Genomic DNA, 27,629 nt, shown 5'->3' with positions numbered 1-27,629 from the left:
CTCCAGATTGACACGGACAAGTCAAGCGTGCACACCTGCGCCTTGTGCGCTTGAGTGGGTGCAGATGTGGGAAGTGTCTTGGCATTTGTTTGCCCCCCCCCCGCTTGTATACATCCATGGATTGTTATGCGGGAGAAATGCTTCATTTGTGAATCGTGGCGTCCCAGAATGCCAAGCGGGAGTTCGTCCAATGGGTCGGCTGTAAAAGGAGAAGGTCCCACAACGTATCATTAAATCGGTAGGGCGAACACGTTGAACACTCACGTATGGTTACCCCCCCCCCCCAATTGTACCCATCCAATTACCCCACTCTTCCGAGCCAATCCCGGTCGCTGTTCCACCCCCTCTGCCGATCACACCAACCCCCCCCCCCAGTTTCCCCTCCCGCCCAAAGAGGTACCCCGACCACCCAGAGGAGGCGCTAGCGCAGCGACCAGGATACATACCCACATCCGGCTTCCCACCCGCAGACACGGCCAATTGTGTCTGTAGGGACGCCCGATTCAAACTGGCGACCCCGTGTTGCTAGGCAACGGAACGGACGGCCACGCCACCCGGACGCAAAGTAGAGTTATATTGTCACGGGCTGGACATTTCTCTAGTGTCATCAAGCAACGATGATAGACCCAACGGTCGACTGAAATTACGTCACCTTTTATTTCTAAACTATACCGCAACCTCCCAACACAATCGACTCATTACAACCGCGCAACACAAATGCCCAGACGCTTGGCACGCCGTCCACGGAAAATCACATTACAGCAGCAATCTCCCATTAACCAGAGTGGACCACCGAGCTGTTCCATGAGCACATTTCTACAAATATGGACACAAGTAAAAAACGAACCGGGTCAACAATTACACTCGGCTTTTCCCGATCACAGCGCCATGTTGGGCTCCAGCTGCCGTAAATTCGCCCTTCACAGAAGCAGTTATGTTGCAAAGGTGAGTTACGCAATCGGTACCTTCATCGCCCTTCCTCATAAGGAGACGAGCGGGTTTAGTGTTCTGGGGGGGGGGGGGCAAGGTGTTGTTTTTCCTTTTCTGGTATACAACAGGGCCTGCGAAGATCGGTGCGGGATCCTCGCAAATGATGCTGAAATGCACTCAGTCCGAAACGGCAGAGGTGGGGAAAACTCCGCTTCAGGAAGTAGAAGTACTCGTCATGTCTTTGCTCCACCCATGCAATAAACCAGTTGATTGTAATTAGCACAACACCTCAGCCAGGTAGGAGAACTAATTAGTGAAATCAACTGGTTTAATCCACGAGTGGAGCAAAGACATGGCTAGTACTTCTACTTCCTGAAGCCAGGTTTTCTACCTCTGTGAAACGGAGACCCGCCGGATCCCGCCGGAACGGGGCCCAGGCACAAATTAAGCGGCGCACACGAGGACACAAACAAAAAACGCCGCTCGCGTATGGAGGCCGGGGGTTCGGCTGAGGCGAACGGGCGCTCCGATGTAAAGGGGGGGGGGGCATGTTTGTGAATGAGGCTTCTGAGGCCAAATGTGGCTGCGGCTTCTTTTCTATTCACAAGGAGATAATGTGTGCACATGTGTCCCATATTTGTGTGAACGCCTGCCTCAGAAAATCTGTGGAAAGTGAGAGGGTGATTGTGTCTGACAGAGGCTGGACGGGATGGAAAAGCAGCCTGGGAAAGTCTACAAAGAAGAGTAGCGGGATCACAGAGTCAGAAAGTGATAGTGGGTGGGACAGCACTCAGATTTCATCCAGATTAATCTGGTAGCTTTGTAATGGGGGGGGGGGTAGGGTGGGGGGGGGTGGGGGGGTCTACTGTGTATATTTAGCCCATGCAATGAGATGTGGGTCAGACAGACAGGCAGGCAGGCAGGACAGGACAGGCCAAACAACCTGCCCAGATTGCCCACACTGGAGTGACCTTGGAGTAGGCCGACAATGAGCTCTGCCACCATAAATCACTTATCTATTTCTGTTGACCTGCGACGAGCCAATAGGCTGGCCCGGCGTGATCCCTGCCTTGCCAGTCACGAGTCCGAGCCTTTAAGACTCCCGGCTCTCCATCGAACGCAAAAGCGAAGAGCTCGGCGTTTCACACGGAAATATCTTTCACGAAACCTTACCCGTCGATTAAAAAAAAAAACCCAACGCATGGGTTGCCGTCGACGTTCACTTTGTTTGTTGACGTTGGCACGGGCCGGGATCTATCCAGCGCAAGGACGGAGCAAAACCCACTAACAGCTTTCTTTCTAACTCTACCCTCCTAAGCCCTAGAAACAAAACAAATAAGGGCTCAAAACCACGAAATTTATAGCGTCATTCGTTTTAACGCTCATGGGGCGTGAACGCATTGATTAAAAACACCGCCGAGTATTAAAACAGCAGATTTGGATGCGATCTGGCCGGCCTTTTGACGAAACGAAGAAAAAAAAATTAAAAAATGCAAGATTTTGGTGCCGAAACTGCCCGTTGGGACAGCAAGGATGGGACGGCGTGGCCTCTTGCATATCGCTTCCCTACACAAACAACAAACCATGACAGGCGGCATCAGTTTTAACCAGAAAAAGCTTTTCCCCCCCACTGATCCTTGACTCGTTCTGTTGTTCTTTCATTGCACCGCAGCAGATTCATCAACCCTGAATTATATAACGCCGCAAACGCCAAAAGATTGTTGCCCTTAAAGCCTGCGCCCGCCGGGGTCAGCAGGGTGCAACCGAGTCGGAGGGCTCGCCCCCGACGCTCTCGCAGATGGGGAAACCGCCACGCGAAAACAATGAGAGGTACAATCCACTCGATATAAACGCTGAAGCCCGAGGTGAGGAAGATGCTGGCGAGGAGGAGGAGATGAGGAAAGGGGGGGGGGCGTGGGAGAGTAGGTTGACGAACTACGTGTGGAGGTACACAAACTACGAGGTTTACGTATCTGTGTAGGTTCCAGGTGCCACACCCTACATCTACAGCATTCTCTACCTTCCTCTTCCTCACACACAAACACATACACACACACACACACACACACAAACAATACCACAGACCACCTTATCCTCTATTGCCCTAAGCTGTCATTTTGATTTGTACAGCCATTCAGTGGCGGGGCCTGTATTTAGATGTATGACTCAGAGAGATAGACCGGACGAGAAGATGAGTCCGTCTGTAACTCAACTCAAAAAACTGCCCCCATTGTCTTTCTGACATCATGTGCCCCTCTGCTCCTGATTTGTAGGGGCAGAAGTACATTTCCATTTGCACTTTATCTTAATGGCTTTTAAGCAGACACGGGGACACACATACAAAAGCACACACACACACGCACACACACAACTACAACCACGCGTACACACAGAGTACTACAACTCTCTTTCCTTCCCTCTTTTCTCTCTGTTCCCATACTTTGTAGTGAGTATTTTGTTTTCTTATGTATATGCCACCTAAATTATGTAATTTAGCACCCGTGTGTGTGTGTGTGTGTGTGTGTGTGTGTGTGTATGTCCAGTAGCCATGGCAACAGCACAACATATCAGCCACCGCAGAACTGCATTGGGGGTTGCGAGCACCACAAGGGTTCTGCCAAAGAATAATCCACGCCAAGGGTGACATGAGTGAGGGAAGAGGGAGGTGGGTGGAGGTAGCATGCAAACACATGCACGCTTGCACAAACCACACACACACACACACACATATATAGTGTATAAATATATACTATATATTGTATAGTATATATATACTGTATATATAGTGCAAGCATGCATGCAAGCACATGTACACTTGCATTGCACACTACATACACACACACACACACACACATATATACTACATATATATAGTGTGCAAGCGTGCATGCAAGCACATGCACACTTGCACACTACACACACACTCGCACTATATATATATATATATATATATATATATATATATATATATATATACACTATATATAGTGCACACACCCCCCCAACACACACACACATGCACACTCAAACGTAAACTAGCATATTACTCTCTCCTCTCATTTGTCCTTTCCTTCCTTCTCAAACAGAAGCGCACCCACTGGATATCCTCCCATTCTTCTTGGCTGGAGCCTCCCATGGCAATAGCAATAGGAATCCATTCTCCACGGATGCTGGGACAGCTGTGCCGATACTGAATGAGAGACAGTTGGTTCTGCCTCTTCTGCATGGGGCTCGAGATAAAAACTACATGCTACTCGATTCAAACCTATACCGCTTCCTGCCAAAATACATCCAGTTCATCCCGTCTTTTGTCTTTGCCACCAAGCGGAGCTCTGAAATATATACGAAATCACCCCCTGCCTTCTCAGGGAGGCCACAAAAGACAACAGCTGATAATAATGAGTACAGAAAAACGTGGCTTTAATCAAGGAGGGCCTCAAAAGTCGCTTTTTCATATACTACAGAAAAATGGGGAAATAGGTCCTTCAAAGGACAACAATCCACAGCATCTCAGCGAAGCTGATCGACTCATCCCAGAGCTGCAGAGCTAACAGGGCACACCCAGAGCTGGTCCCCGCAAGTCCGGCTTACACATAGGAGGCCACCATGCTGTTTATGGATGCCCATGATGGATTTTAGGGGTACTGATGAATGGGAGACTATGCTGGTATAGGGCGGCAGGGGCGGTAACAGCATGTTATGTAGGGTAAAAGCTGTCACCTAAAAGGAACCGAGTTAAGGTGAAATGTTACGGGCCTGTTTTAATGGTGCTGGTTTTTATGATGGATTGGCCCGGAATTGGCGGTGTGGTCGAAATGAATAAGTAAAAAGGAACACAATGTCCCAGTCAGTCTGGCATTGTGGCCTCCTGGTGTCCCCGTGACATGATGGGGGAACAGATCCAGTGGCGCCTATGGTCACAAGACACAAACACAGCCAATCAGGGACTTTACTTTCACCATTACTCCCCAATTATACAAGTGGACACAGACACATAAAACCACACCATCAAAGACACACTGACTCACGGACTGACACACACACAGTCACACACACACAAACAAACACACACACACACAGAGTCAAATGCACATTCAGAACTCAAATATAGGCGAGCATAATACATGAAATGAAATGAGTGAAATCCACTTTATTTTGTCAATTGTACAGTTAAAACTAATATTTTTCTGCATTAACCCATCCTAATAATAATAATAGGATGGGTTCCCTTCCTAATAATAACAGGATGGGTCCAGTCAAACACACTGGGAGCGAACTACTCTGTCCTTTGGCCAAAACACCAATAACTTTTCGGGCCGTTTGGTCCCTTTTCCTCACTGATGTCCCAAAGCGTTAATGTTTTTCCTCACCATCTGACATCAGCACATCGTGGTGAATGATTATTTGGTAAAGCCGGTGCAGTTATAGTTGCATTGCATTCAGCTGTAAATCAGTTGTGTCTCCATTCAATACACCTCCTGACAATTTTGGGTGACAAGCGACAAAGCTGTCACTTCGTGACTGTGGCGTTCGGGAGCTGTCGCGCCGCGTCGCTTGTCGGCTACGGTAACAGTGCGGTAAATGGCTGGAAAAGGATCTTTGAGAAGACGGGTGAAATGCAATAGCCATTTCTGCCTGGAAACCAGTATCCGGCAATAATGGCTAATCCGGCGATAACCACTCGCAGGCCTAATCAGCATGAAGACATGGTACCAAAGGGTTTGGTGTGTGTGTGCGTGTGTGTTTATTGGGGATGGGGGTTGTTTGTTTGCATGCGCCTATGTCTGCCTATGTGTGCATGTTTGTGCGTGTATGTGTGTGTGTTTTTGTGTGTCTTTAATTCTGAAAAATCCAACATTTCTGTTTATTCAGACTGCGGTTCCATCAGATTTTAATCCCCTGAACAGCTGTTCCAACTCATTTTCCAGGCCCAGGGAAGAGAGACAGACAGAGAGAGAGAGAGCGAGAGAGAGGCAGAGACAGAGACAGAGAAAGCGAGAGAGAGAGAGAGAGAGAGAGAGAGAGAGAGAGAGAGAGAGAGAGAGAGAGAGAGAGCAGGAGAGAGTGAGAGAGAGTGAGAAAGAGACAGTGAGAGAGACAGAGCGAGAGAGAGCGAGACACAGAAAGAGAGACACAGAGAGAGAGAGTGAGAGAGAGACACAGAGAGAGAGAGAGAGAGAGAGAGAGAGAGAGAGAGACAGAGAGAGAGAGAGAGTGAGAGTGAGAGAGAGAGAGAGAGAGAGAGAGAGAGAGTGAGAGAGAGACACAGAGGGAGAGAGAGACACAGAGGGAGAGAGAGAGACACAGAGAGAGAGAGAGAGAGAGAGAGAGAGAGAGAGAGAGAGACAGACAGAGACAGAGAGACAGAGAGAGACACAGAGAGAGAGACACAGAGAGAGAGAGACACAGAGAGAGAGAGAGAGAGAGCGAGCGAGCGAGCGAGCGAGAGAGAACGAGAGAGAGTAATGGGGAGGGAGTTGAAAGGCCACCTCAGGAAATATGTGTAAATGGAAGTTTCTTGGGAGAGGAGGGCTTTCGGGACGACACTCGCACGGGGGACTTCGGCTAAAAAGTACAAACCCAAACGACGATAACGTTAATTTAATTTGGTTTTCACACAAAACAAACTAGCTCACCCCCCCCCTCCCACTAAATGCCGCTTTAATATTTTCATTCCAAACACCGCCGTCCGATAAAAACTGATAACGGGTGCCGGTGACGTAGGAAAATATAATACATCCAGTTGGAGCAACACGTATGGGCTGATAAAGAATGCCGCGCGGCTCAGACGGGGAGGACAACACAATAAGTCACGTCCAGAGAGAACGACCTTACGGCGAAGACGAATGCCGGCTCTCCTCTCCTCCAACCAGAGCACCGCTTGGCCATTTCCACGTGTCTGTTGCAGACAGAAATAGAAATGTGGCCGCGCTGCTCGGAGGAGGCAAAACTTAGAAGGGAACCCGAGGTTACCCGGGGGAAGCGGGCAAGTCGGGCCTGTTCGCTTACCCGTGTGCGATTCGAATTTACTTCAAACGCAATATCGAACATAACGGGCCGATTTTAAAAAAGAGGAAAAAAATGAATCAAAAGTGTAGTAGTAGTAGAGGTGAAGGTCCCCTCGACGCCACGGTCTGGGATGGAAAAAGGCTGGCGTGCACGGCGGCTCATCCATCTGGAAAAACGTGTGCCGAGACATTTTAATATATCTACCCCTTTCTCGAATGAAGGTAAAATATTTTGATAGGGCGATTACGGCGGTGTAGTCTTGAAGGGAAAAGTGCTTAGCGTTTGCCAAATGGACTAATTAGGGACTGATGGGAGCTGGTGCACACTGAGCTGGGGTTTGGAAATACAGTAGGCCTATGTCATGCAATATAGCTACGGCTTAAGTACACACATGAACTGTACGAAAAAATTAAAATGAAGGGTAAAAATTATTTGACATTGAATTTGCTGCAGTGCAATAAGACGTCTTGCATTTTCTCCTTTCCACAGGAGGCCAATGTGTAGTTAGGGTGTAGCATGTTGTGAATGCGGGATGTTGTAACACACATATATGTATATATATATATATATATATAGATAGATAGATACCTCATACTGAATAAACAGGGTCAGGACTTACCACTAATGCATTGTTTAGAAGGTGAGTAGGATAATACTTGTTGAGAAGGTGTTAAGAGGCGAAGAGAGTAAGGGTCAGCGTCCCGGCGGGCAAAGGAGCAGAGGGAAGGAAAATGTTAAAATGTCGCACCAGTGAAAAATCACACGAGATGAAAACACTTTGGTCTGCAAGGTTCAACGTTACTAAATGCAATGAATTGGCCAAATGCTGCATGTAAAGGAAGGGCTGTGCGGCATGGGCCTGTGAATTGAAGCCATATGTAACACAGAGATGCATCCCTTCGGTTTTGTCAGCGGACGCATGTAGCCTACATGTGGGACAGGGCTGTATTTATCACAACGCTACAATTACAGTGTTAAAACTGCACGAGAGCTGCACAGGGTACAGAAAGAAGCAGACAAAATGAAGATTTTAAAACCTAAACAAATACTCTCACAATACATGCGACAATAATTCCCACCGGTTTATTTGTGCACGGGGACGTGTGATTTTGCAGGTTTCTGCAGGATTGCGCTTTGGCGATAAAGTCACCGTAAAGCCAATTAAACAAAGATGCAACAATCGCCTGAATTTTAAAAAAAAAAAAAAATGTGAGCTTTCTTGCAGGACTCCCGACTTGCTTTCTCAGGACTCGGGACCGAGTGCGAGGCTATACTTTTATTTTTATTTTATTTATTTTTTTATTGTTCCTATATTTCTGTGTATCCCTAAGCCTTCCCTAAATTAGCCAACCACAGAGAATACCCTAAAACTAACACAGACAAGCACACAGACGCACACACACTCATCTGCAGGGGCTCTCTGGAAATGTGCTTCCATTACGCACCGTCCGGCACATCTCAAAACGCTGCTTCTCTCCAACGAGGCTTTTACCACAGTTAATAATTCATTCGATTGTTTACATTTGTTGGCATATCCGAGGTCCAACCACGTTTTTAATTATTAACAGCAATTAAATAAACAAAAAAACAGGCTTCTCCGTCCACAGACCGAGCTGTTAAGGCAACGCTGGGGGGGGGAGTTGCATGGTGCTGCATGCAAGGTGAGCGTTGTGCCCAAAGTCGTTCGCTCTCTGCACAATAGTACAGCCGTGCAACAGAAAAAAAAATTTTTAAATCACCAAATGAAAGATGACAACTAAACCATAGATATTTTGGCCTCTTATACGATACCCTATGCTGATGTCATAAATCGACATCGTTTTCCACTCCGGGCAATGGGCATAGCTACTTTTCCATATGCGCAACATGTGCACGATATTACCCTGTATCTGCTTTTGGTTCCATTGCCAATTAGCCGCAATTAAGGGAAAATGCAGCCTTTGTGTCTAAAATGCAGGTTACTCAGGTTTGTGTGGTCTCTGCCGCAAAAATAGTCTCGTATTTATCCCCTCTCCGTGCAGATTCAATAGTTTATAGGAGGAGGACGGTTCATCATTCTAGCACATGTGGCCCCGGAGAAAAATGACGGCATACTATACACTTGGTCGATATACTGAAAACAATAACGTGGTCTGACAATGTGTTTACCATCATGCCATACACAACGGGTTTTTATTTCCACATATTTACACCTAGAAGTCATACTCGGTAAATTTCAACACGACAGTTTGAGAGTCCAAATTAGTCACATGTACCCTTACACTACAATAAAACGAAGAGGTAGCGAAATGTAAAAGTCCCGCGTTTGCCTCTCTCTCTCTCTCTCTCTCTCTCTCTCTCTCGTGTCGGTGAGAGGGCATTCTGACCTCCCCGCTAATTTCACATGGCGAGCAGTTAGGCCCATGCCCACACGAGGCACGCCGAGAAACGTCTCGCAGCCCCTGGTAGCAGTCGTCAGTCAGTGGCGCGTATACAAGGGGGAGGAAAACTCCTTTAATGAAACCACTGTAAAATCAGGAATGAATTACACATCAAACAGACTCTGGAAGTCCATTGTCGGACGAGGCCAACGTAGGATAAACAAGTCTGCTTTATAAGAGAGAGGGAGACGAGAATCCCTCGTAACGTGGGACAGTCGTTGCCACTGCTTGGAATGTACGAGGGGATTCGGAGGGAAATGCCGGCACAACTATAGAGGATTAAGGGACGAGGCGTCGTATAAAAATACAAATAAGAGAAGGGAAGAAAAAAAAAACAGGCAGACACAAAAATGCTTATTTGGCCTTGCAGGGCACATGGCACCGAGAGGTAAATTTAAGCATATTGAATCTGACCTTACATACAGAGATGCTCATCATGGTGTAAACTGAAGGCTATTAAGAATATGGGATTTTAGATGATGGGATTATGATGCACATAGACGTAGTGTGCAGCTAGCTACACCCATATGGGGCTTGGTGAAAATGATGTGTGAGCTGCACTTTAGGGCACATCTCTCTCTCTCTCTTTTTACAGGCAATAGCTTGGATGTAAAAGGTAAAAGCCATGATCCTGCAGCCCTACACATGTCTGATGTTATTTTCCCTCCCCAAGTTAATACTTATTCACTGCAAGCAAAGTGTGAAAAAACTCACTGTATTAAACCCCACTCGTAACTAACTCATAATAATAATTTAAAAAAGCTTGTTACTTTTTAAAAAAAAAGTTGCAACAAAATTAATTCTGCACAATAATTTTGAAACAAGTCCAATCGGAAAAAAACTGAACGACACCAAAAAAACGGTTAATATTAGCTCAGCCGGACACTGATGCCATTTAACTTGCCCTCGTAAGCCCATGAGACAATCTAATAACACCACATCTCAAAGAAAAAAATATTCTTTTAGACTATAAATTCATATATTACATATATTATATATATATATATATATATATATATATATATATATATATATACCACAGTATAAACCTAAAGATGTATTTCCAAATGAGTGTTGCTTCACCCAAAGATTATAACGAGATCACATTTGCTCAAACTATCATTTCCTTCGTAAGAAAACAAACAGCCTAATTGGAACAATTTAACATAATTCTTATAAATAAAAATGTGCATCAGACTTAAGAGGAGAAGGTTTGTTTTTAATGTCTTTCCTTACAGGCAAAGCAGCTCCACGTATGATTTGCACCGAGTTAGCTGCTAAAAAAAAATAAAATAAAAAAAACCTCTCCCAGCTGCTCGGAGCTTTACGGTAAAACAAATAAACAGGCTACGTTAAAACACGGCGACGGTCGTTTTGCAGAGACTCTCCCTGTATGAAATTAACACCCGGGGAACAACGTGGGGCGAAGCAACCGCAACGCACGTAAACATGCCCACGTTCACACTGTGCTGCACGAAATATCTCCGCTCGCTGCAGGGTGGCAACAAAAAATAAAAATAAAATAAAATACAATAAAACAGGCAGTTGTTGATGCTGATGCCAGCAGTGGGGTGACATGTAACACGTATCTATCCGGCGGACCTGCCGGCTGAGCGTTATTACGGAGGCCCTGGCAGTAACACGTCCGCAGCACCTCCTCAATGAATGAACGGCCCCGGCGCACGCTGCGTCAGAGCCCGGGGCGACGCGCGTGCGTTCTCGAACATACCGCCGTCGTTTCATTTCGCGCAAGACTCGGCGTTTCAGGGAGCACGCGGCTCTTCGCGGGGGGGGGGGGGCGAGAGACAACTTGCAGCCTGCTTCAACACAACACACAACAACCGCGGCAGCGGCAGCAGCCCCCCCCCCCAAAACTTTTCGGCTCTCCCAGATCCGACCCTCGGATAAAACTGCACGCTCTCTCCCCTCGCGCCGCTAAAATAAATAGAAATAAAAAGAAAATAAAAACTCCGCCAGAGTCGAGAAAACATCGGATTTCAGACGCGAAATACGACATTTCAACTCAAGCGTTCCCTCTGTCCTCCTCTCTCGCGGCGGCGCTTCCTTCCTTCCTCCTCCTCCTGTAAGCTCCGCTCCTTTTCTCTCTCTCTCTCTCTCTCTCTCCTCTTTTCGCTTTTCTTTTTTTAATAAATCAAATAAGATTCGCAGAAGCGCCATTTTCTCTCTCCCAACGAGAAAATAACCCCCACCACCACCACCCGTGTGCAACTAAAAAAGCAAGGCACCGCAATAGGAACGACGATACGTGTCGAGGGAGAAAAGGCGGCGGGGGAGCGACGCTGACAGCGCGGCTAACTTCGGAGCCGGGGCTCGGAGAGCACGAACCGACTCGGAACACACACACACGCACACACACACACACACACACAACACGCGCGTTAAAACAGCTGAAGGGGGCGAAAAAAAAAGAGGTGACCGAAAACAGGGCTGCGCGCTCTATACAGGAATCCCGGCATCTTGGAAATATGATGAGCCACAATAATGAGACAAGAGAGAGAGAGGAGGGAAAAAAAGAGACATTTACCTGTGTCAAGCAGTACGGGGAGTACATGGTTATTTTTAGAAACTAAAACTCGACAGCTTATTTAAGTTGGATGGAAGTTGGGTGGTAGTAGTGCTGCGTTGCATCGCAATCGCTCGCCGTCCCGTTTCCCTCACTCCATGCTGCAGCTTACAGTAACCCCGCCTAGAAAAGTGAAAGCTTAGAAAAACTTTCGGGAAACAACTTTTTTTTCCCTCTCTCTCTCTCTCTCTCTCTCTCTCTCTCGCGCGCGCTCTCGCTCTCGCTCTCCCCCCCCTCTCTCTCGCGCTCTCTCTCTCTCGCGCGCGCTCTCCCACCCTCTTCCGCGGGAGACTCTTTCGCTTTACGTTATGTGCCACCGCGGGGTGAAGAACGCCTTAAAAAAACGTCGATGGCGGAGACAAGAGGCAGATCTCCCGGGGGGATTAGTCAGCCGAGGCGCTGATAACGACCCCTCACCCTCACCCCCACCCTCACCCTCACCCCGAGCCGTTGCTCATGAACCCGGGAAGAGATTTTTCCTGCACTTTTTCCCGCTGAACTGATTCTTTGGGACGGTGAAACTAGGGGAACGCAAGTTAGTATCTACCGCCCCGTCCCCCTGCACCGTATAGTTTACGTTGGGAATTAAAAAACAAAAAAAACAACAAAAAAAAGGAAAAATGGGGAGATTGAGACCTTTTTTCCCCGAAGTGACTAAAACCCTTTCTAACTGCCACATGCACGCTGACCGCCGCTGTTGCAAGACGTGGAGGTTCTGCACATCCCATCTGCTGCATAAACGTCACGTAACACAACAGAAAAACCCCGATTTTTTTTTTTACATTGAGAACAAGAAGCTAAAACAAACTGATGAAATCCATTTCAAGCTGAGAACGTGAAGAGGCTGGATGACATTATTTGAAGTGTAGATTCAAATCATTGGGGGGGGGGAGCAGCATGCTTTGCAGCGAGAAATGTACTTATGGAGGTTTTGCAGGTTGTTTGAATAAAGGCATTATTTCACCGTGGGGCTTTTTGAAGGGGGGAAAAAAGGGTTTTGGTGGAACTATATTTGACCCGGGGCGGAACCGGCAATTGTCGTTTTAAGAGCGGAGGAGCAGCCAGAGTTGTGATGACGTTGAAAAGAGCAAAGCATCTGACACAAAGGCTTGGCACGCCGCGCGCTTCGGAGCGTAATCACAATCAAAACGGCGTGGTACTGTATGTATAGGGAAACTTATGTGGGGGGGGGGGATTCCCTGTCTTGATTACTCTCTCATTCTCTCTCTCTCGCTCGCTCTTGCTTTCAAACACACGCATGCACGCGCACGCGCACGCACGCACACACACACACACACACATGACCCGTGCTGAATGATGTGCTCCTCACATTAAAGTCATAAAATGCATTTTTTTGGGCCGGGTCCCAAATGTGGTACAGGGTGGGGTGGTGGCGGTGGTGGTGGGGAGGCTCGGGGAGGGGGTGGGGTGAAGTCATTGTGGAAGAAGCGAAGCTGAAATTTGGGCCTGACATTGGAGTCCCACAGATTTATGAGGCCTACTGCTTGTGCATTTCTACCGCAAGCCTCTGCAGGCGAAACAAAGAGATCTGGGCTCTGTGTGGCCAATTACCGCGCACAGCCAAAACACGAGAGCCAGGGACAGACGGAGGGGAGGATGGAGGGGGCAGAAAGTGTGCGGTAAGGAGTATATGTAGACCGCAAATCCGTAACCTCGCGTCCTTGCCACCGCACGAGGTTATGATACCGCCGTTCCCCCCTCGAGTCGATCCTTTCCGTGAATGCGAAACACCGGCACGCATACCAACGGTCGTGTGGATGAGCACCCTTGCATACATGTGCAGGGACGCGCGTCTTACGGGTCACCCGTGCCTTGCAGGTGGGACGGCCTCCCAGTTCAGGAACCCGTCCGCATCTCTATCGGCTCTCTAACGCCGCGTCCACGACCGAAACGTGTTTTCCAGCTACTTTCACGGCCTCTTCGCTCACGGCTGAACCCTGCGTCCCGGCTCGCTCCCTCTCAGCAGAGTCGTGTAATAGCCGTACGTGCCGTAACGTGCTCGAAAAAAGGCTATAGAGCACGGTTTAGAAAGGGCTCAAAATCTCTCTCCTTTATGGAGTCGACTTAAATGCAACACACGCAGACACCCCTCTGCCGTGGCTCCTTAAACGAGCCACACATTTAGCGGTCTGTGTGAGTAAATCTCTCATTAAGTAACACATGGCAGAGCCATATGCCATGGTTGGTGGGTCTGCTGCGGCTGTGCTTTTTCACACACTCAAATAGATGTACTGTATTTACTGTGGTTCTCGCAGCGCTCGCTGTGGTCACCTCTCCGGCGAACAGAATTTCCCCTTTTTTTCGACACACCGCACAGATCGGCGTATCGTGTAACGGCACCTTTAATTTCCAATCGCCCCCCCCTGTGGACGGGCGCTCCGTCGAGTAGCTCGGCGGGGGTTGCGAAAGCCTTCTTCGTCTATTGAAGCGGTCCTTCTGCCAGCTGGACGAGCACACCGGGGAACTCTGGGCCTTGCGAGCATGATGGTATGAAAAGGGGCCATGTGCGGCAACGGCCTACTCGGGAATCAGTGCGAACAATGCAAATTTCAAGACAACCTATGGGCGGCCCTATACGGTGGCTAGAGGAGACACCTCGGCGGTCCGTCTCGGTTGCAGAAAGCTGCAGAGACAAAGGCCGGGGGATCGGTTGTCGGGCCGTCATCCTACAGGTGATGTGGCTGCAGCCGCCCTCCTCTGCCGTGCAGGTTCCTCGGCTTCCACGAGCGCGCACGCCAGACGTCGTGCACGGACACACAAACGCGGACCCACACATGCACACACACACACAAGGCCGAGAGAGAAAGAGAGCGAGAGAGAGAGACAAAGAGAGACAGAGAGCAAGAGAGTAGGGATGAACTTTAGACAAAAGTAAGTCCCGAACAGCGGCTCTCCTTGTGAGGAGTCGGAGGTAAACACCCCCCGTGGATGTTCTTGAACTCGCTGCCCCTGCAATCCAATACGAGCGCACCGACGCTCCTCCCCTCCGCACAGCTCTCCTCCAGCAGCCATGCTACTCAATTACAGCCATAATGGTTCATTTCTGTACCCCGAGACACACGATACACTGCAGCAACCCAGATTCCCTACAAGACTTGGCATACGACTTTCGCCGGGGAAACAAAGAGCATAGAAAAAACTGGCTCCCACCTCATTAACAATCACAGTCATCCACAGACCGGCCTCCCCCCCACCCCTCCACTCCTCAAATCCCTGCCCCCCCCCGCCCCACCTTTTCCTTTCTGCTTTTATTACCGATACATATCACGCCAATCACTGTAAATCCGCCGTGCTCACTGGGCGGATTTCTTTCTTTTTTTCTTTATTTTAAAGTTGATTGTCTTTTTTTTTCCTTCCCCCCCTTCGTATAAGATTCTAGTCTCCCCCCCTCCTGCACCACCCCCCCTTTCATTTTATATAACCAGGCATGCTGCACATTATCGTCATAATTTTCATTCCCATAGGGCAAGGGTGCTTCGGCGAAGTTGCAAAGGCCCCCCTTTTCCCTTAAACGTGCGTGTGGAAATAATGATTGTAATGGTTTGCAGCTGAGCGGGGGGAGCTGTGAATGACATTATGATTGTGGTGCAATTTACCAAGAGCATGAAGACAAGAATGTCAGTCACACTAATGACTCACATGACATACAGTAATAATAACAACAATAATAATAATAATATTGATTTAAGAAAAATTAAAATCAATGCATACCCTGTATGAATCTGATACTACAAAGCATTCGGGCATCCCAGGACCTCTGGAGGGGTCTTCGTTCAACAGGAAGGTTTCGGTTGCCTGAAACGTAACAAAAACAGTCGTTCATTCATTAAGGCGACACCACCCTCGGCGGCGTGCAGCAGGGAATTGAAAACAGCCTGTCAAGGGGAGGAAAACAGCCGGTTAGAGCAGTGCCGTGAAAATTCAGTTGTTTTTTGCTGTTAAAATCATCGTCGTACTCATCCTCCTCCTCCTCCTCCTCCTCCTCCTCCTAATGCTCACTTTGCAGCGGTGTAAAAAACCAGGTCCAGGAAGTAAAATGGCCAAACCGTGTATTTGCTCCAACCATGTCACTAAACCAGCTGATTTCATTAGCTAGTCCCCCCTACCTGGTTGAGGGGTGGTGTTGACTAGAATCTGCTGGTGTAGTGCAGGCGCGGAGCAAATACGCGGTTTGGACTTTCGCTTTCCGGACCTGGTTTTTACCCCTCTGGAGGCCTGGGAGCTCAGGTGTCTTCGTGACCTCAGTATGCTGCAGGACATGTACGCTACAAACCGCACCAAGTAGAAGTGAATAGATTGTTAGTAGTGCCAAGGCCGTTGAGGTAGCCACTTAAGATACAGCCACCCGTACCACGGACCAGTAAAAAATAAATAAAATTAAAATAAAAGGCCTGTTATTGTGGGGAAGGACTTGAAACTGGAAGCGACGGCCCTGAAGATTGTCATTTTTCTTTAAGTCGCTGACACCTGTGGCGACCCTGGTAACTGCACTGAGCGCTCCACTTCCTAAAACATCCAGTTGCATGGTGCTGCTGTGTCAGAGCCCTACCTACCACCCCAAAAATAAATAAATAAACAACACGGTGCAACCGGGGTATCTGTTAGTAGTCTTCGGTGACCTTGGCCTGCAGCGTCTACTTGCTGGTTGCGCCAACTTCTCTTCTTCTTCTTCTGCAGTCTTGCCACCATCTGCCTATTAATGTGCATCTGGCCGCTACGATGGATGCAAAGAGGCCAAGATGGATGTGATCCCCCCCCCCCCCCAGTAAAGTCCTACTCGACAGTAATCATTAAACTACGGCACAAAAATCGCTCATGATTTGGATATTCACTCAACACTCGCAAGATTTTATTTTTTCGACTCGCACTTTTTGCGTTTTCGCTCGTCTAGCCCCGGTGGAAAGTATCGCCGTCGTCGTCATCGTCATTACCGTTCCCCTTCGGAGGATAACGGGAGAAGCCTATCTGCTAATCGCCCTGTTTACTGACAACCTAACGGGGAAGTGCATACATTTCACAGACACACACACGCTAACACACACTCACACACACGTATGATTCATAACGTGTGCCGTCGGCCTGCTCACATATGCTGCGCAGGCCTGAGGCCCGGCCCTGCCAGTCAACATGCAGCGCCAGAATAGGAAGCAGAGTTTCAGCTGCCGTACCGCCGCACAATTCACAGACACAATGGCATTTCCTGTACCTGCTATTTCACCTGCACGCCCCCCCCAGACCCCCACCCCCCCCGTCTCGCAGCGTGCGCCGATTCAGCCGACGCGAGGCGATTCACACGCACACGTTGACACGTCCGTGCACGCTGGCGATACAAAAGCGTCCACTTAGGAGGCTTCACACACACACACACACGTAAACAACAAACACACACACAAACACAAGCCAAATCCTCACTATGGGGCCTTGCATCGCATTCACTGATAGATGTAGCGAAGGTATTTATTCTAAGTGTTTGTTTCCATTCAGCGTGGGTCATTTGTATGCTGCGAGACACACCAGCTGGGACCTGGGTGCTGAATGAGCATCAATTGCAGTTCTGCCATCAATTCAGGCAGCCAAGCCAGACGCGGACGGGGAGGACCCATAGACCAGAGATCTGGATGGCGGATGCTCGTGTCTGGCTCACTAGGCTACGGCTAACTACCTCTCGGCACAGCTCGGAACGACTTTATTCTGGGTTACACAAACTTTATTCACAGTTCGACTGGAATATCTGCTATGGAAATCGGCTAAACTCATCAAGCCCGGGCACAGAATGTGCAGGTAGAACACCGGTTGCCCCGAAGGACGAAAAGGAGGTTGCACTTTATGCACAGTGGGGCGAGTTTTTTCAACCAGGGGAACTGCGGGTTTCATTTCAGACTTGGACAGATGAGAAGAGAGAGGGTGGGGGGGGATAATCATATTTTCCAGAACCTTAAATCTGGATCTCGCAACATACCTAAACTAGAAACCACCGGGGACCCGAAACGGGAACAAACATCGCTCATGGGCAACAACATAAAGTTATACGGCTTAAACATGCATGTAAGGTAAACACTTTCTGCACTTCAAGCATACATGAAGTTACTTAAGCTCATGCAATACAGTCACACACACACACAAAGCATGCATACAAACACATAGGCGAGCATGGACTCACACACACGCACGCACGCACACACGCATTGACACAGGATTCTACTTGAGCAAATACTTACATGCACAGACACATGCATAAACACACAACACTATAATAAGTCCCAGACGTGGGCAAACCAAACTGTGGCCAAAGACAGAGGCTATTCATATCTGCAGAATGAGAGGTTAGAGCCCGAATCCCTCTCCTTACCCTTTTAACACAGGAAGGACATCTGTGTGTGTGTGTGTGTGTGTGTGTGTGCGCATGTGTGTGTGCATGTGTTTGCGTGAATGTGTGTGCACATGCATGCTGTGTGTGTATGTGCATATGTGCATATTGTGTTTTTGTGAATGTGCACAGGCATGCTGTGTGTGTGTGTGTATGTGTGTGTGTGTGTGCATGCACGCACGTGTGTGCGTTCCTACGCATGGCGTCCACGTACCTGTTCACACAGGACCTCGGGCTCAAGAATGTGTTACTCCGCACGCACATGTGCACACCTGCTCGCCTGAGCCGCCGAGCGCCGGTGTGTGTCTGTGCGCGCGCACAACTTGCAAATTCAATCAATTTCTCATGCAAACAAAACGTCTTCGTGTCAGATTGATTAACATAAACACGAGATTACCATCGCTTTGTTAGCATAGTCTCCAGGTCACCGGGAGTTTAGCGTGCGCCATAGCTGCTCTGTCACGATAAGTTTAGCGCGGGCCGCATGAAGCGTTCACTTAGTAAAACAAAGTTAGAGTTCCAGGCGTCCGAGTACCTAAGAAAACACTATTCGTGGCATTTAGGCTCAGCATCCAAGTTCTGACCTGTCATCGTTAATATGCGGGGAAACACTTGAGTAAAACCATTTGAAACCATTTGTCCCACTAAATGGTGTCCATGTCAAGCTTTCGGAGTTCTGCCCTAATCTCTTAAACTGCCCAGTCCACCTAAAGGGTGTATTTTGCCCCGCTGGTAATCACCGGGTATGACAAAACGGAGGATGTCGGTAGTTCTGTTCGCCTCTTTCTGACTTTGAGGCGAATCTCGACTCGGGGAGTATGGTTTCTGGCACGCAAGCGGCCGGCTTATTACGAAGGTTCACGGGGTCACGGGCACGGGTTGACTGATGCTCGATGTTCCCTTCTTTTCATTTACGTCTCTTTGTCGCCTCCTCATCGCGTCATCGCCCGTCTCTCTCAACCCCCCGTACCTCTGCCTCCTTTCTTTTTCGGCATTTAGAGGAGGGAATGGTTTGTTGGAGGCGGTGCTGATTGTTTGATGTAGCTCCCTGTAGCACTGGCCCCCTTTTTCCCTCCCTGTATGTTTTTATGGAGCATGGTATCAATTATATATGCCTTTTTCTATATATATGCGGCATATGCCTGATCCATATGGCCAGCCTTGTGCACAAAATAGTCTCGGGGCCTCCTTAATTAACACTTAAAAAGGCCTAAAAAAAATGATTTGATGTCTACAATGTTGACTTTTTTTGGTGACCCAGATGGAATGCAGCACAACATCCAAATGTTGATCAGCTTTAATAGATGGGGAGTTATTACTTTATAGCCATTTATTGACATTGCAAGGAGGTATGTTTTTTTTTTATTGCCTCCCCCCCCTTTCTTTTTACTCCCCAAATTGTACTTGTCCAATTACCATCCCGGTTGCTGCTCCACCCCCTCCGCCGATCCGGGGAGGGGGCTGCAGACTACCGCATGCCTCCTCCGATACATGTGGGGTCGCCAGCCGCTTCTTTTCACCTGACAGTGAGGAGTTTCGCCAGGGGGATGTAGCGGGGTGGGAGGATCACGCTATTCCCCCCAGTCCCCCCGCCCCGGACAGGGGCCCTGACCGACCAGAGGAGGCGCTAGTGCAGTGACTAGGACACATACCGCCATCCGGTTTCCCACCCACAGACGTGGCCAATTGTGTCCGTAGGGAGGCCGAGCCGGAGGTAACATGGGGATTCGAACGGCGACCCCTGTGTTGGTAGGCAACGGAATAGCTCGCCACGCTACCCGGACGCCCCCTATCAGATTTAATAGATGAGGGGGGGTATTACTTTATAGCCATTTATTTACATTGCAAAGGGTATACTACTACTACTACTACTATTACTACTACTGCAGCTGCTCCCGTTAGGGGTCGCCACAGCGGCTCATCCGTTCCCATTTCTTCCTGTCTTCCATTGCAAAGAGGTATAATCGATGCAAAATGATATGGCCTTGAGTTCAGCTCAGACAATACGCACCCCTGCCCAAATCATAAGGTAGTGGACCAGCTGATCTCCACGAGCGGCGCAACATCTAGCGAGGTGTTTACTTCCATAGGCGCCACTGTGAATGTTCTCCATTATGTACGTCTTTAAAACAGTTTAAATACAAACACAAGCACACAAGGGGGGGGGGCATACTACACGAGGTTCCCTACTGTGGGGACAATAAAGTGAACCAATCTGGATCTATATTTGTACCTGACATGAACCACATGAACCACATGAACCGCTCCGCCTTCTCGTTCCTTTGTTATATAAACACACAATCTCAGACATTATGTCAAATCTGAAGGGAGGGGGGGGGAATGCCCAAATTGGCCTTCTTTCATGGCAATGGATTAATCAAATTACACGCGCACGCACGCAAACACACACACATACACACACACACACACACACAGCCGGAACCAAAGCGACACTGCCGTCCACACCACAAAAGAACAACAGTTGCCGAGAGTTTTCCTCACTCATTGACTACACGTGATAACATGACCACTGCCACATCCTGTCAGTCCACTGCAACGTCCTTAAAACAACCCAGCATCCGAGTCACAAGCTCAACAAACCCCACTGTCATCCTCCCCTGACCCCACCCCCCCATCCCCATCCCCATCCCCGCCCCCACACACCCCAGCACGGCTTAATTGTATCCTCATTCTTCACCTGGTAACAAGCTAACAAACCTGTGCAGATGTGGCAGGCACATCAAAGGGAAGGAGGGAGGGGAGAGAGGGAACTTGTTTGTAAAAAAAAAAAAAAAATGAGGGGGGGGGGGGGGAGTCTCTGTGAGTGTGTGTATGTGTGCAGAGGGGAGGGTATGAAAGGGGAAATTTATGTTGTATGAGTCCAAGCCAGCGCCACCTCAGGGAGAAATGCTGGAAAAATGTGATATTTTACACCTGCATCTCAGGAGGAGAGGAATAACAGACAGGGGGGGGGGGGTGGGGAGGGGGAGGGGGGACGGTAATTAGAGGAGTGTGTGCACGCGCACCTGTGTGTGTGTGTGTGTGCGTGTGTTTATAAGGGATTTTCAGTCAGCTCTTCTTTTTTTTTCCCCAAGAATTCAATTTCGTGCGATGCGTTCAATGCCAAATTATCAAAACTGCCAAACCTGGTTATGAATTCTGCAGGAGAGGAAAAAAAAAAAAAAAAAGAATTGAAAAACTGAACAAATATGCTAATTAGTGTCGCACTGGAAAAATAGCCGGAGAGCTCTGTTTAATGATTACTGCTATTGGCTCTAATCTCTCATTGAGGCCCTTAAGAAGAGGGGAAGGTGAGAAAATAACCTGTATTGTTGCAACGCTTTAACGTTGCGGTTGTGCGTGTGTGTTGTTGTTGTTGTTTTTTTCCTTGCTCACAAAGTAGCAGCTCGCCGGTTTAAGCTGAACATAATGTCTCACTTTCACAGCCGGCGTGCTTTGAAAGGCCTCTCCGGCGTGTTGTGGGAATAGCTAATATGGGAGCAGAGTCTCGCCAAAGTCACCGAGGCGGTGTCATAAATCAGACGTGGCGTGCTGCAGGAGACCCCGCCTGCAGGTGCGCGTTGTGATCAGATGCGGCGTGGCGGTGCGAGTGTGGCTGCATGGTGCGTGGGGAGGGGGAGGCCTGTAACCCCCGGTGGCATCCGGTACACTGAAAAACCCCAATCTCAACAAGCACCGGGGCCTTCACGTTTTGCAAGGATCTCCGGGCAAGGCTGAGGAAGGAGGCGAGAAAGCTGAGAGACGCTGAAAAAAGCCTTCCCTCCCCGGCCCCGAGTCCGAGCACCGCTTTCCAGTTGTGGGGATTTGAAACAGTTAAATCTGCAAATAACTCGGGGGCCCCCACAGGCTCTCGGACTATGAGGTAGAGGAAAAACACCGACTTCCCAGGTTAACCCCGGCATCGGGTTTCTCTCGCTTTCCATCGACGGGTTAACGGATGGACGGGGCAGAACCGGAGCGTCCCGTTTTCCCCTTTTTTTGCCGTTTACGGACCTGCGGCGCGACGCGGCCTTCGCGGCAGGAGCGAGAAAGCTACCGAAGTCCCAGCCATTTTAGCTCGCATGCCCACATAGTCCAACGGTTTGCTGAGCTTCCAAATGTTCACCGTTGGGGCCGTCTATAAATCCTTGCGGCGGTATGTGCGACGATACAGACAAGCAATTGTATCCTGCTCGGGCCCTGGCTCGTTTTTCCAAGAAAATGTCAAGGTCGGCGCAAACATAATAGCATAATATTCTGTATACTGTGAGGGATGACATCACAGGCTGCAACAGCCAAGAGCTGAGAGATCACAAAAGACTGTTTGATCAACATGTGGTGGGCTGCACTTACACACACACACACACACATGCACACACAAACACACACACACACACACAGAGTGCGGTATACAGTTACCCTAACAATTTGCACAGCATTGCATGATTACTGTATTTACGTCTCGGCCTCCTAATGTAAATCACACACACGCTGACCTTGGAGCAGCAAGTGGAACTTGTGATATATTTGACCGACCAGCTATCACATACGTTTAGCCTCCTATCCTGATACGGCCCGGCCTTCAAAACAATACACAAAGGGCGGCTCGGGGACACCCCCCCCACAAAAAAAAGAAAAGCATCAAGTGCCTCGTGCTGCCTTACATCTGGTGGGTCGCCACATGGCAAAAGTTGCGGGGCAGTTTCATGATGCTGTTGCGTGGCAAGAGACGACACCGGCAAGAGATTACAACCCCAGCTGGCTGGGACATCATCGTCCTGTGTTATAGTGGGGGGGGGGGTTACGTGCTTGTATTTGTTGCAATTTGGGGAGGGGGAGAATTGGGCCTCACGAGGAACTAACTGCATATCGATGCTGATTGACGACTGCCTTCTCTTCCTCCCGGCTGACCGGCTGCTAAAAAAAGAAAAGAAGCGAGCTTGAATTCCCTCCGCGGCCTCTCGTCTAAAGAAGAAGCGAGTTGCTAAGTCGCGGAATAACAAATCAAGATAATCCCGTGTGTGCTCTGTCCTGAATTCTGTATCATTTTTACTGATGAGCTTCTTGGGCAGCTGCCATGTCAGAGCTAGGATGGTAGTAAACAAATAATTATTCATACTAATAATCTCCCATATTCGTGTGCAAATGGGATCCCTTACTGCTATCTACAAGCGGCCTCAAGGTTGTACGTGGGAGGTTCACCTTGTTGTTGCCTGACGTGACTCATCCCATGCCAAAAAAAAAAAATCATCTAAAGGTCAGAGCTGTCAGAGTTATACATTTCGGCTATAAAAGAAAGGACGCTTTTACTTTGCCAAGTTATTTCGGGGGACTTGAACACGCGGGGCTACCTGTTTCTGCAGCTTTAGGGGAATGCATTCGCTTAAACAGACAAACTGGGTCATTCAGACTGCAAAAGGAAAAATAATAGAGGCCGGTTCAGTCACCTGAGTAAGCTGTGAGGAGGGAAAACTAAAGTCAGTCATTTTGTGCAGTTATGCACAAATCAATATGCATGGTACAACACACAAGCGGTGGCTGGTGATCACACAATGTTTCCTCACATTTAGGCCAGTTTGCCTGCATTGCACTCTCGGGTAAATTTGGCCTTTAGGGCCGGTCAGGAATCAAACTATACAGGCGCACAATGTGTTGTCACAAAGTTGTGTGGATGAGCAGCATTGAATCACATGTTCTGCTATAAATAATCTGCAGGCAGACCTTTATATATAAACAAAACTCTTTGCTCGTGGTCAGGTTAGGTTCGGTTAGTTGTTGTTTGTGTGGCTAAGGGGTGAGAATGCACTACTGGGCCCTGAACTGGGACGGCTGGACACTGGTTTGGGTTGCCCCGGGAGGTCAGAGAGAAATACAGCCAGCGTGTTGTCTTTCTGTTGAAAATAAGAGACACACCATGCTTGCTGGACTACAAAAAAAAATGTGGGCAACGTTAATTAATTCCCCCCATAATCAGATATAACAGAAGTTAATATGCTGTATGTCTAACCTCAGATACTGGTGACAGTAGGCACATATACGTATAACAAGGATTTGGCTCGCTTTTTTGGGGGCACTCTCATCACATGAGCACAAGTTTTCACGAGTGCAACACACACACACACACACACACACACACACACACACACACACACACACACACACACACGCGCAATGATAATGTGTGGGTTAACTCAAAACCTCCTCCATTCGCATTTCAGGTAGCCCGTTTCCCCCTTGTACTCTCTCATTCATTTTCCTGACAAACTACAATGAATCTACAAGATGGGCACATAAATGAGCAAATTATTGGTTTACATAGCACGTACCATTGTGGTGCAGGGAGATGTGCCAACACTCTCAAAGACCCATTTTCCACTCTAAAAAGTTCGGCTTCCAAAAAAAAAAAAGAGAGAAAAAAGAAAAAGAGAAAAAAGAAGAGTGAGAGTGTGTATGTGTGGGAGCAAAGAAAACTGCTCGCTTTCTTCTGTTCTGTTGGGCCTACCGGAAGCGCACACACAAAAAAAGGAAGAAAAAAAACCCCTAATACGGGACGGCCTGTTGCCCGGTGAACATTTTCCTCCCCCCCCCCCCTCCCCCCCAAATTGGTAGTTGTGCTGCTCTCCGTCGAGGCGATGCGCGGGGAAGAGCGCCGTGTAATCCAAGTCGTCCTCGCTCCCCGACTTTTCCTCACGCAAACGCGTCGTTAACGCCGCCCGCGTTCATCCGGCGCCGCCACTTTCCACGGAAACGCCGTCGCTCGACGCCGTCGTCGGTCTTCGTCGGTGTGACCGAAAGCCCGGAGACTTTTTTTTTTTTTTTTTTTTTGGAGGTCGCGTCCGGTCTGCGTCCAAACACGCGTCAGTCGTCTCCCCCCCACCACCACCCCCCCCTCCTCCTCCTCCTCCTCCTCGACTGCCTGCTAGGCGGCGCCGCGCGTCGTGCCGTGCCACCGCTCCGCTCCGCTCCGCTCCGCTCCGTGCAGCAGCAGCAGCAGCAGCGCCCCGGCGACAGAGCAGGAGTCTCGGCTTGTGCTCGCGCCGAGAGGGCACCGACAGTAAGTACGCCCGGTCCTGGGTGCGCGCGCGAGTGCGTGCGTGTGTGTGTGTGTTTTATATACGCGCTCACCGAAATCAGCTGTTGCTTCGGCGCGCTCTCTCCATGCTCCGGCTTTTCTTTTTCTTTTTTTCTTCTTTTTTTTTTTTTGGGTCGTTGCTAATCTATAAATCTATGCCCCCCCAAAACCCCCAAACCAAAACAACGCAGGGTTCCCCTACTTCCACCTGCCCCCCCCCAAAGCCGCCGCGGAGCCTTGACGACCAGCCGACGCTTGGCTGTCGTCTTCGTCGTCGCTTCGTGTTATTTTTAATTAAAAACAAAAACAAAAACAAAAAGCCATGCGGCACACGCGCGGATGTGGCAACCCGGAGAGCTCGCGGAGGCAGACGAGACGCGACTCCGCGGTCGCGCCGGCCCGCGTGCACGCGCGCGGAGCCGACGACACGGCGAGTGGAGCTGAAGTTCGGACCCGCGTCTTCGGGTCTCGGGAGTGTGAAGCGGCCGGCTGACAAAAATCAATGTTGGAATAATAAAAAAATAAATAAAAAATTTAAAAGAAAAAAAGAGTACGGGCTGGCGTCGGACGCACGCGCACAAACGCGCGCGCGCGCAGGCAGGCAGGCCCGAGAGCGAGTGGGAGACGCGGCGGTGCGTCCCGCGGCCGGCCGGAGGAGCGGAGCGCAGCGCAGCGCAGCGCAGCGCAGGACTGGTGAATTATTAATAACCCGAGCGGCTCGCAGTCTGTCGCGCTGAGCGAGGAGCAGGGCGGCAGCTGGGGGTTTACAGGAATTAAATAAGGGCTCAGAGTAAAACCGTGGACGCAGGGGATTAGGAGCTCTCACCGGCAACAGTGTTGGGGCAGCGCCGGGCCGAGAGAGAGAGAGAGGGAGGGGGGGGGGGAGAGAGAGAGAGAGAGAGACAGGGAACGATAGCAGGCTATATGATACACGAAGATATTGTGTGCATCGACAGAGGAAGTGTAAAAACAATATTTATTATTTCTAATTATCAATGCATTGGGATACAATGTGGATGGGGTTCTTTACTTGTCCACCTCCTGCACCGTCCTCAGGCAAATTATACCCGGAGTAGAAAATAACATGAAAGCCGGTGGCAGTGATGAATCCAGTCTCTCCGACTTTGTATGGCATTTAAAATGGAGTTGTATCAGCGATATTTCCAGGAGGGGATTTTTTTTTAATTTCATTGTATTGTCCTTTTCCAATATATTACGCACAGCCATAACTTCCATAACTTCTCCTGAAGTAGACCGTCTACAGCTCTGTATTCTAGTTTAAGTCATAAAACAAAATGAGGGGGGAGAAAAAAAGATTCAAATGGGGATAGGTGACGTGAACTGTTGTAAATGTTTTTTTTTCTTTTTAAAGAACTGATGATTTACATGAATCTTTATTCATTTTTGTCCCCCAGATATGATGCTTTGGTTTCGGCGGACCTGTGGCTGACACAGTAAAGGAAACAGATCCCAAAATTCACATGAAATCCCCGCAGACATGCCACCACGGAGACATGCCACCATAATTAAATCTGAATGAACAGATATGAATTGAAAAAATAAATAAATTACAGACATCATTAGTGTTAATGCCGAATAGGTCCAAAACTATTCGATGGAGTCGCACGAGTGTAGAGGTCACTCAACGAAACTGAGAAATGTTAACAAGAATAAAAAAAACAACAACAAACAAACAAACCAAAAAAACAAACAAGGTGTGCTCTGGGAAGATAAGGAGGCTCGGGCCCGGTCAGCGGCCGGATGGGAGACCGCGGGGCGGGGGGGGGGAGCAGCTACGCGTGTTTCTCACGGGTGCTGCTGGAGGATGTTCCCTTAAAACAGCCAAATAGAAACCGCGTTGACCCCCCCCTTTGAGAGGAGACAGACGTCGTTTTAAGGTCAAGCATTGCGTGTTGTGTGCTACGCGAGTCTTCGTCACGTTATTCCACCCGCGTCTTCATCAATAACTGCGAAGAGCCACATACTGAAGTACACAAGTGGGTTTTAGTTACTGATGTATTTATGGTAGTATGGCAAGGCCCCCGCGCGCGCGGAGTTATTGATTAAGGGATAATTTATCTAGGATTAAGCGAGTCTACGTGAAGCAGACTACATTCAAAGTCGGCAGGATTAAAGTTAGACATGGGATTTGGGCTGCTGTCACGTCTTAGGGCACGGAGAAGAGTCTGGCACGTTATAATTTAATCGAAAGTTAATTTATTTTAA

The 27,629-nt window shown here is 48.8% G+C and overlaps 1 protein-coding gene across 10 annotated transcripts in view; it reads right to left on the bottom strand.

Moving 5' to 3' along the window:
* Nucleotides 1-25,516, bottom strand: part of nfixb (nuclear factor I/Xb) — an 83,043-nt gene extending 57,527 nt beyond the window's left edge. For 6 of the 10 annotated variants that reach the window (XM_056288767.1, XM_056288773.1, XM_056288771.1 and 3 more), the window contains exons 1-3: nt 25,457-25,516; nt 24,658-24,721; nt 15,676-15,759 (exon numbers count right to left, since the gene is read on the bottom strand). In XM_056288767.1, the coding sequence (XP_056144742.1) occupies nt 15,676-15,759; nt 24,658-24,660 (87 nt within the window). In that variant the 5' untranslated portion in view covers nt 24,661-24,721; nt 25,457-25,516. Of the gene's footprint in view, nt 1-7,558; nt 7,595-11,904; nt 12,060-15,675; nt 15,760-24,657; nt 24,940-25,456 lie in introns of those variants that run through there. The other 4 variants (XM_056288777.1, XM_056288768.1, XM_056288769.1 and 1 more) reach the window with 4 other exon arrangements.
* Between the last annotated feature and the right edge of the window lie 2,113 nt (nt 25,517-27,629).

Source organism: Lampris incognitus, chromosome 10 (genome assembly GCF_029633865.1).
Source record: "Lampris incognitus isolate fLamInc1 chromosome 10, fLamInc1.hap2, whole genome shotgun sequence".
In the NCBI taxonomy this organism is placed as follows: domain Eukaryota; kingdom Metazoa; phylum Chordata; class Actinopteri; order Lampriformes; family Lampridae; genus Lampris; species Lampris incognitus.
Note: the sequence above shows the minus strand (reverse complement) of the source record. Positions and strands in the feature narration are given on the sequence as shown.